Source organism: Mus caroli, chromosome 11 (assembly GCF_900094665.2).
Source record: "Mus caroli chromosome 11, CAROLI_EIJ_v1.1, whole genome shotgun sequence".
NCBI lineage: Eukaryota > Metazoa > Chordata > Mammalia > Rodentia > Muridae > Mus > Mus caroli.
In genome coordinates this window covers 36617-47808 of record NC_034580.1, presented here as the reverse complement: position 1 = coordinate 47808, position 11192 = coordinate 36617, and the positions used below count along the sequence as shown (strand labels likewise).

Sequence of the window (11192 nt, the reverse complement as noted above, 5' to 3'; positions counted from 1 at the left end):
GCCTGCCTCTGCCTCCCAAGTGCTGGGATTAAAGGCGTGCGCCACCACGCCCGGCTCTTTTTTTTTTTAAACCAAAACAGCTTTTTGTCTTATTTTAATTATTTTTCAGTGTCTTAACATTCAAAGTCACAGAGATCTGCCTGCTTTGTACCTCCCGAGTGCTGGGATTAAAGACATAAACAGTTCTTCCCAGAAGGTGAGACAGGGTCTCGTTTAGACCAGTCTCTAACTATGTATAACTGAGGATACGTTTAAACTACTGATCCTCCTGTTTTGACCTCCTGGGTGTTTAGAGGCTTGAACTACCATGCCCAATTTATTCAGTGCTAGAAATTAAACCTAGAGCTTCATGTATGCACAGCAGGTATGATAGTTTGAATATGCTAGAACCAAGGAGTGCACTACTTGGAGGTGTGGCCTTGGAGGAAGTGTGTCACTTAGTGAGACTTCTTTCATTTTTTTTTCCGGTTTTTCGAGATAGGGTTTCTCTGTGTAGCCCTAGCTGTCCTGGAACTCACTCTAGACCAGGCTGGCCTCGAACTCAGAAATCTGCCTGCCTCTGCCTCCCAAGTCAAGGGATTAAAGGTGTGCACCACCAATGTTCTGCTGTGTATGAGAGACTTTAAGACCCTCCTCCTAACCACGTGGGAACTAGTCTTCTAATGGACTTCAGATGAAGACTCTCAAGTTCTCCCTGCACCATGCTTGCCTGGATGCTGCCATGCCCCTGCCTTGATGATAATGGACTGAACCTCTGAGTCTATAAGCCAGTTCCTATTAAATGCTGTCCTTACAGTAGTTGCTGTGGTCATGGTGTCTATTCACAGCAGCAAAACCCTAACTAAGACAGGAGACAAGCACACTACCATCTGCATTATATCAGATGTCTTAGTTTATTTTCCTAGTGCTGTGATAAAAGGTACTAAACAACTTAAGGGAGGAGGGGCTTATTCTGGCTCATAGTTCAAGGATACAGTCCATAATAGCAAAAAAGTCAAGGCAGCAACAGCTTCAAACAACTGGTCACATTTAATACAGAGTCAGGGAAGCAGACATGAATGAATGTGTGCTCACTTTCTCCATTTCATATAAATCCCCAGAGAATAGCCCCGCCCACAGTTAAGACAGGTTTTTTTCATATCAATCAGTTAACCTAATGAAGACAATCCCTCACAGGCAGCACTAAGGCTAAATAAACAATCCCTGCTCGTGTCCTGGATGCTTGTCATCTAGGTGATTCCACATGCATTAAGCTGTCAAACACTTGCACACCAGCAAAGACAATGGTACTTTAGAATTCAAATGCACATAGCCCAACTTGCCACAGTTATAGGAAGATTATTACTATGATTTTATTCTGCTCATTATGAAAAATACAGCTGGTAAATGAAGTTTCTGATGACATTTCTTTCTGATATGTAAAACACTAGGGGCTAAGAAAGAAACCAGCAACCAGGAGCACATTCTTCAAACCACACTACCATTAATAAATGCTTGTACACTTACCTGCTATTCTGCGCACCAGAGAAGGTCGATCTGATTCTGGCTCTTTCTTCAGACTTTCCACTGGTGAGCTCCGCCCCGAGGCTGGGTAGAGAGAGGCATGCCACTTCTCAGGGTCCCAGACACCATCACTACAGGTTAGAGGATAGCATTAGTTAGGGTTTGAAGATTACTTCTAATAGGACCTACTTTATAAATTTCTTTAGGTTACATGATAACCACAGCTGCTTCAAAATAATTACTCTATTCAAGATGAAAGCAGAAACAGTTATTACCTGAGTGTGGTTTGTCTCAGATTACATAACACTGACAGGCACTTGAAAGACAGGAGTCTGTATACAAATGAAACTGTCAGTCCAGAAGCCCCAGGCTCTATATGAACTATAGTAACTGCTCCACACAAAGATCTTTCCCAAGTTCTGCAGAGGTGGTTTTTTTTTTTTTTTTTTGACCAGAAGTAACTCCTAGAAAGTATGGTGTATATGTTTCTAGAATTTTTTTTGTTGGTTTGGGTTTGTTGTTATTTTGAGACAGTCTCGATATATAACCCTGGTGGGACTGGAACTTACTATGTAGACCAACCAGGCTGGCCTCAGATTTACACCGATCCTCTTGTCCCTAACTCCTGAGTTCTGGGATTAAATGCACGCAGCACCATACTGGGCTAGAACTGCCATGTGTAATCTGTGGTTTTTCCTAAGACAGCTCTTCTTTTATTTTTCTCCCTGTTTCCTGGGGATTAGACCTACTGGCTCTAGCTGCTTTATACCGTTAGCCATGAACACTGCTTGAAAAACATGTTAACAGTTCTTAAGCCCTCACAACAGGGAGACTCTCCACCTTCTAGGGTATCTGTGAGGGATCCAGGAAGCACTCACTCTCTGCTTCACTGTCACTAGGCACAATATCTACTTTAGCATAAAAGCTAATATGTCTGCTTATAATTCTATTTTATGCAAAGAAAAAAGTTGTAATAATAAAATTTGAAGTATACAGAGGCTTTACAATTTTAATGAAAAAATAATCCTATCTGAGACCTATGAAAATTCCTAGCCAATGAAAGCAGCCACTGTTCAGGTATCATCACCATCAGGACAATGTGGTGACTTGTCTAGACTCTACAGGCTTTCTCAACAGCCTATATATAGATTTTAAAAGTCTGTCCAGAGAGAAGATGTAGCTTAATGATAAAAACACTCACCTAGCCGGGCGTGGTGGCGCACGCCTTTAGTCCCAGCACTCGGGAGGCAGAGGCAGGCGGATTTCTGAGTTCGAGGCCAGCCTGGTCTACAAAGTGAGTTCCAGGACAGCCAGGGCTACATAGAGAAACCCTGTCTCGAAAAACCAAAAAAAAAAAAAACAACAAAAAAACAAAACACTCACCTAACATGGGTAAGGCCTTGGGTTCCACCCCTAGCACTAGGGGTGTGGGTATGTGGCACAATGAACCAAGAAAATTAAACATGTCACTTGATAAGTAAAAACAGTGGCCCACATGTTATTAAGAAATTACTAAGACTGCCAGGCATGTTGGCCCATACCTTTTTTCTCAGCACTTGGGACGCAGAGACAAGCAGATCTCTGTAGTTTGAGGTCAGCATGGTTTACAGAGCAAGGGCTATGTAAAAAGATCTTGTCTCAAAAACAAAACTAAGGGCTGGTGAGATAGCTCAGTGGTTAAGAGCGCTGACTGCTCTTCCAAAGGTCCCGAGTTCAAATCCCAGCAACCACATGGTGGCTCACAAAATCTGATGCCCTCTTCTGGAGTGTCTGAGGACAGCTACAGTGTACTTACATAATAAATAAATAAATCTCTTTAAAAAAAAAAAAAAAAAAAACTAAAACCCCACAAAAACCCCCAAACAATCCTTCCCCACAACAACAACCTTAAGAAATATAATGGGGGCGGGGGCCTGGAGATGGTTCAGTGGTTAAGAGCACTGACTGCTCTTCCGAAGGTCCTGAGTTCAAATCCCAGCAACCACATGGTGGCTCACAACCATCTGTAATAGGATCTGATGCCCTCTTCTGGAGTGTCTGAAGACACCTACAGTGTACTCATATAAATAAATAAACCTTAAAAAAAAAAAAGAAAGAAATATAATATAGTATTACTGTACATTTTCAGATCATTTTTAGCTAGCTTATTCAAACCAAAGCCCTTTGCTTTTCCTCAAGGAACCTAAAACACAAGGGCTTTGGGATAAAGGTCTCAAAGCCCTCCTTCAACTTCTCCACAGCACAATGTTAAAGAAGTGAAAACACAGCAAGAGAACCACAGGTCTGGGAAAAAACTTTGGCATGAAGACTCCTGGGTTTAAATCCGCTCTGTGACTGTAACCAAGGCATTCTGTAGTTGTAGTTTCTGTACTGGTTAGTTGATGGCCATGCTATTAGCCCTTGAAAAACCTTCCTCAGTCATAGTGCTACTAAAACAACAACTTTCCAACAATGGAATTCTTTTCATTTAAATAAAGTTTTATTTACTTATTTTTAAATTTACTTTGAAAATTTAACTTATATGTATGTATGAGTTCAAGTGTCGACAATGGCCAGGGGTGTCAGATGCCCCTGAACCTGGAGTTGACAGGTTATGGTGATCTACCTGGTTGGTGTAGGTGCTAAGAACTCAACCTCTGTCCACTGAAAAAGCAGATGCTTAATTGCTGAGCCATCACTCTAGCCCCAATAATGCGATTCTTAACAGTAACACTCATACCTGTCATATTTTTCAGAGAGGCATGATGGCCTCTGCTTGGAGTATGGACGTTCTTTTATATCCAAGAGCTCCTCCTAAAAAGAAAAATCACATGAAAAATTTGAACTACATTTCTCAGGCCACATATTTCCAATTTATTTCCCTCCTGTGCATCTACTTTAAACATTTTATGTTAAGTTTTTTGGAAGGGAAGGCAGGGAGAGATTTGAGACAAGTTCTCTAGACTGGCTTTGAATTAGTAATGTTCAGCCCCTGCTTCCTGAGTGCTGAGATCACAAGTGTGGCTTTCACATGAATCTTACAATTTTGGACTTAAAATTCCAAAAGGACTAGAATTGGATCAGGGAATTAATAAGATGCTCAAACAAGATTATCTTTATGACTACAATTAAAGACATGTACCTCTATACCCAACTCAAAGGTCCTTAATTCATTGATATCCTTAATTATTTTGGTGCCCAAACAGTTCCAGATTTTGTCAGTGGGAACTTCAAGTGGGCTCTATGTTCACAGCTCTAGTGAAACAATCACTGCCTTCTGTAGGGTATAGCAGTACACACTTGGAACCCCAGCACTCATGAGGCTGAGAGGTGTTTCAGGCCAGCCTAGGCTACATAATGGGACTGAGTCCAAAAGTAATAAATAAATGGTCAACATTGCCTTTCTGGTTTATCTTGTGTCCATCCTGACTCACTCTGGAGCCAGCCATTACTATGAGTAACTCTAGTTCCTTGAAATGTGGAATGGTACTAGAAGTCAAGGCCTAGGATCTGGGTATACTCTCATTTGCTTATTATTTTAAGTCCTTTTATCAGAATCACAAAGTACATCCATCAATATATGTATTCATAAACTATTAATACACATGCCTGCTTATAGAAATGATTAGCCACAAACTCTGTTATGTCTTATTAGAACACAATCATTTATAGAAAACAAATTACACTGCCATTCATTAACTTTTTTATGAATACAATGCTCCAAATGCTTTGCAGAACATAGCAGGTCCCACTACTAAGTGACTTCTACTATTCAACTACTAAGGTGCTTTTTCAGTTCTGAAAGACAATGCATGATGCTTCTTAAATCCTGGGCTAAAAATGGAAGGCAGCTCCTAGCCTGCAGTAATCATTGCACACAAAAACACCATGAATTCACAAAGTGTCTTTTTTTTGTTTTTTGTTTTTCGAGATAGGGTTTCTCTGTCTAACACTGGCTTATCCTGGAACTCACTCTGTAGACCAGGCTGGCCTTGAACTCAGAAATCCACCTGTCTCTTGCTCCCGAGTGCTGGGATTAAAGGCGTGTGTCACCACGCCCGGCTACAGAGTGTCGTATGTGTAAAGCCTCAAAACGATTTTTGGGACAGCAAATTGCCCTATGACCAGAAGACACTGTAATCTTAAAATCAGGCTATGTGGTGAGAATGACATTGTATACCTGCAATCCTAGCACTCAGGAGGTAGAGGCAGAATTAATACAAAACAGCATGAACTATTACACAGTGAGATTTGTCTCAAAACCTGAGACTGGGGGCTAGAGAGATGGCTCAGTGGTTAAGAGTACCGACTGCTCTTCTGAAGGTCCTGAGTTCAAATCCCAGCAACCACATGGTGGCTCACAACCATCCATAATGAGATCTGACGCCCTCTTCTGGTGTATCTGAAGTCAGCTACAGTGTACTTAGATATAATAATAAATAAATCTTTAAAAAAAAAACAAAACAAAAAAAAACAAAAACCTGATACTGAAACTAACAAAGCAGATGATGATAACAAACCATCCATGGTGTCATCATACCTCTACCATACAGGCAATTTAATCCATTTAGGATATACGCTTATAAATCATTGATTTTTTTTTTGTTTTCTTTTGTTTTGAGACAGTGTCTTACTTTGTAGCTTTGGCTGTCCTAAAACTCATTATGTAAACCAGGCTGGCCTCCAAGTCACAAAGATTCACCTACCTCTGGCTCCTGAGTACTGGATTAAAGGCATGCTCCTCCAGGCACAGTATGAACTACTGTGGTCCATACCCCCACCCCTCCACCTCTCCAAATGGTTTCTCTGTGTAACCCTTGTGGTCCTGGAACTACACACACCATGCTGGCTTTGAACTCATAGAGATCCACCTGCCTCCTGTGGACTGGGACTAAAGGCCTGCACCGTCACTGTCCACCCAGCAGAAACTCTTTGAGATCTAGAGGCTATAGCTTTCTGATTTTTTGAGTAGAGGGCTTAGAACACAGCTCAGTAGCAGAGCACTTGCCGAGCATTCATAGACCCAAGTTCAATCCCTAGTACACCACCTCCCCCAAATGCAAATGCAAAATTTCCAGTAGAAAGGGAAAGGAATTTAGAAAATACAGACTGCAAATTTCTGCTACTAGAATTCAAAGACTATTACAATCCTCCCCAAATGCTGAACTCAAAACCCTACTTTACTTCTACACCAAAGATAATATACCTCACACTTAAATGCATATTGTCAATAAACAGACCCCAAACAAACAAACAAATCAATCAATACGTGGGAGTTTTGTTTGTAATGCTTTTCCCCAGGATAAAAAGAGCTTAATAAAAATAAACCACAAACACGTTAAGAGAGAGTAGATGTGTTGATGCACACACGCAATCCACACACAGCCAGGCTATAAAGGAAGAGCCTGAGTTTGGAGCCATCTTGGGCTATAAGATCTTGTCTCAACAAACCACCACCACTGCCACCGCGCTACGCTACTGCCAACACCAAAATCCAAAAATACCCAAAAGCACACAGAAAAACAAATACAAAACAAAAAGGTACTTCCTTCCATAAACAATAAAATTCCAATTAATGGGATTGGAGACATGGCTCAAGGGTTAAAAGCATTGGCTGACTTTCCAGAGGACCCCAGTTCAATTCCCAGCACCCACACAGCAGCTCACAGTTGTCTGTGACTCAAAGTTCCAGTAGCCTCAACTCCTTCACACAGGCATATATCTAAGTCAAACATCAAATGTACATTCATAAAAAATTCAAAAAAACAAACCCCAAATTAACATAGGTTACAAAAAGCTTTATAAAAAAATAAATAAGTAAACGTAAAATCAAGGGTGTGGTGAATGGCTCATTGGGTAAAGGCTAATTTCAATCCCTGGCACATACATAGTAAAAGGGGAACTGACTCCCATATAATCCTCTTTGGCTCCCATACATATATATGCAAGCATGCACAATTTTTTTCAAAAAGAGAGAAACAAGAACCTGAAAAAATAATTACAACTAAATGTAATATAGTATCCTAAAAACAATCCTCAAGTGCTGTATTAGTTTTTAAAAAAAATGTGTTGGGAGCTGGAGAAATGGCTCAGCAGTTAAGAGCACTGACTGTTATTAGAGGTCCTGAGTTCAAATCACAACCACCTGTAATGGGTATCTGATGCCCTCTTCTGGTGTTAGGAATGAGGAGGAGGGTAGAGTGTGGGGATGGGGAAAAGCACTCAGAAGGCAGAGGCAGGTGGATTTCTGTGAGTTCATGGAGTGAATTCCAGGACAATTAGTACTACACAGAGAAATCTTATCTAAAAAACAACAACAAAAGTGAAATAAAGACTTCAGCTAGTAACAACATAGTATCTTTGGCTCCTTAGTTATAACAAATGTACTAAAATACCAAAAAGCCAATAGAATAAATGAACTAAAGGGCATATGGGAAGCCTCTATGTATACAAAAACTAACTAAAGCCGGGCGTGGTGGCGCACGCCTTTAATCCCAGCACTCAGGAGGCAGAGGCAGGCGGATTTCTGAGTTCGAGGCCAGCCTGGGCTACANAGTGAGTTCCAGGACAGCCACGACTACACAGAGAAACCCTGTCTCGAAAAACCAAAAAAAAAAAAAAAAAAACCTAACTAAAATTGTAATCAAAGGGCAGGGGCTGTAGCTCACTGTTTTTGCTTTGCCAGCACGTGGGAAAACTAAGCAGGAAATATAAAAATGGTATGGCTGCTGTGGAATACATTTGCAATTCCTCAAAAAAGTTAACAGCAAATAATCCCACTCCTCAGTAGATACAAAAAATTAAGTAAAGTCTATCCCAAAATGTACACATAGATGATTTACAGTGGCAGCTCACAATAGCCAAAGAATAAAGACAACCCACGTGCTTATTAATGAGTATACAAAACATGGCATAGCCATCCAGTGAAATATTACTTAGCAATCAAAAGGACAAAAATATCATATACAGAATGGAATATAACAGAAAATCAGGTAACAGGAAAAATAAAAAGTTCAGAATGAGCCTGCAGAACTGCAGAACATTACACTGACTGAAAGAAGACAAAGTCCACAATTCCATAGATATAAAGTGTTCTGACAGGGAAATCTACACTGGTACAATGGTTTCTAGGAAGTGAGGGGAGAGGACAGTAACTTTAACTGTTTGGGGATTAAAGTGATCTGGAAGTGCACAGTGATGACAGTTGTACAACTGTGACTTCACCAACTGAATAGAGTTCACACTTCTTTATTTAAAACAACCAGTTAGGGGCTGGCAAAATAGCTCAGTTGGTAAAGTTTTTGCTTTCTAAGCAGGAAGCCCAGAATCTACATGCTTTAAAAAAAAAAAAAAAAAAAAAGGAGGCTGGAGAGATGGCTCAGTGGTTTAGAGTACTGCTGGTCTTCCAGAGGTCTTGAATTCAATTCCCAGCAACCACCTGGTGGCTCATAACCATCTGTAATGGGACCCAACACCCTCTTCTGGCATGTATCATATATGCACACAGAACATTCATACATAAAAATTTAAAAGAAAAAGGAAAGGAAGAAAAGAAAAGAAAAAGAAGTGTCAGGCATAATTAAGAGAGATTCCTGGAGCTCACTGGCTGGCCTGCCAGCCTGATAAACTCCATTAGGCACAGGACAGACACACCTGAGATCACACACTTAGAGACACACACATAACCACAAACATCTCATCTTGAGAAATGGCTAGTCTTGTGAGTCTAGTGCTCACTTTCCAAACAACCCCGCTGGACCTCAGAGGCTGAGTTAGTGCTGAAGCCTGGTGGCACACAACTTTAATCTTGACACTAAGAGCAGAGGCAAGAGGATATCTGAGTGTTTGAGACCAGCCTGTTTTATACAACTAGTTCCACATGAGCCAGGGTTACACTATGAAACTGTAAGAAACAAACAAACAAACAAACAAACAAAAGTAGGACAATGGAGGTGCCCATGTTTAATTACAGCACTTGTGAGACAGAGGCCAACCTGGTCTACATAGGGAGTTCCAGGGTAGCAGGGCTATACAGCAAAACTCTGTCTTGAAACAAACAAAACTGAATAATTACTGTTCTTGGGCTTGGGGTATAACAGAGGCCTTGGGCTTTCATCCTTGATACCATGAAAGAAAGATAAAGGAATGTTGGTGGGCACTGTTACACATTTTTGAACCTAACACTAACTGTGGGTTCAAGACAGCTTGGTCTACATAGAAAGACTGCCTCACAAAAACAAAAATCCAAAAACGAAAGAAAGAGAAGTTAAGGCTTTAAATTGAGTATGTTGCTCAAAATGTGGCCCAAAATCTACCTGGATTTTTAGGTGGGCAGAAGCCTTCTTGTTGGATTTAGAGAGCTGAAATTCAGGCAATGTCCCAAGGCATATAAAAGACTATTAGCTAAGTTAACATAGTTTACTCTGCCTTTCTCTAAGGCAGGGCCTTACTTTGTATTGTAGGTCTGGCTGGTCTTCAACTCATGAGATCTACCTGCTTCTGCCTCCTAGATGTTGGGATTAAAACTGGATGTTGTGGGCTGGTGAGATGGCTCAGCGGGTAAGGGCACTGACTGCTCTTCCGAAGGTCCTGAGTTCAAATCCCAGCAACCACATGGTGGCTCACAACACACCCTCTTCTGGTGTGTCTGAAGTCAGCTACAGTGAACTTATGTATAATAATAAATAAATCTTTACAAACAAACAAACAAACAAAAACCTGGACGTTGGGATTAAAACTACATAGCTGGCAATTTCATTAAGCTTTAACATCAACTATTCTGTGAAAAGAAGCCCTTTATGGGTATTTTCAAAGAAAACTTCCGATTTTGACTGAAGATGCCCACTGAAGCTGGGAATGCTTGCTCCTCCTGAGCATTTCATCAGAATGTGAGAACACTCTACTCACACCTTACAGACTGTGGACCAAACCTCTGAATCATCCCATACATATGAGAGGATTAGTCCTTGACTTTTCACTATTTGCACAGGTTGCTAAAACTTGACCAGGCAGAAACAAGCTACTAATTAACTGTCCAAACCACACACACACACACACACACACACATCCAAGGAAGCTGTGTCAAGCTCCCTTAAAAATCTTGTCAAGCTTCCCAAAACAATCAATCTGGGAGATACTGACACACAGTCTAGTAATCAGTGGAAAAGGAGACCATGAGTAAGTCTGGATAGAAATCTAGAGCAACAAGCTCCTCATCCAAATATTTCTCTAAGAACCCCACAGGGAAGCAACATTAGCATCCTGACACCGTAAAACCACACATGTGGTAATGCAGAAGGGGACAAAAGATGATTCTTTTTGTAAAATGAATTTGATTCTGTTGAGTCAGGGTCTCTATTACACAGCACTGTGAGATCTGGAACTCATTATGTAGACCAGGCTGGCTTCAAACTCATAGAGATCTACCAACCTCTGACTCTGGAGGACTGGTATTAAAGGCATGTGTGAGGCTGGAGAGATGGTTCAGCGGTTAGGAGCAATAACTGCTCTTCTAAAGGTCCTGAGTTCAAATCCCAGCAACCACATGGTGGCTCACAACCATCTGTAATGATATCTGATGCTCTCTTCTGGGATGTCTGAAGACAGCTACAGTGTACTCATATAAAATAAACAAGATATTAAAAAAAAAAAAAGAGGCATGTGCCACCACACACTGGCACTCATTTTGATTTTTTTTTTTTTTTTTTTTT

The 11192-nt window shown here is 40.8% G+C and overlaps 1 protein-coding gene across 6 annotated transcripts in view; it reads right to left on the bottom strand.

Moving 5' to 3' along the window:
- Nucleotides 1–11192, bottom strand: part of Eif4enif1 (eukaryotic translation initiation factor 4E nuclear import factor 1) — a 44246-nt gene that overhangs the window by 27091 nt on the left and 5963 nt on the right. For all 6 annotated transcript variants that reach the window (XM_029483727.1, XM_021176314.1, XM_021176319.2 and 3 more), the window contains exons 3-4: nt 4223–4296; nt 1507–1634 (exon numbers count right to left, since the gene is read on the bottom strand). In XM_029483727.1, coding sequence (XP_029339587.1) covers nt 1507–1634; nt 4223–4296 — 202 coding nt within the window. The remainder of the gene's footprint in view (nt 1–1506; nt 1635–4222; nt 4297–11192) is intronic.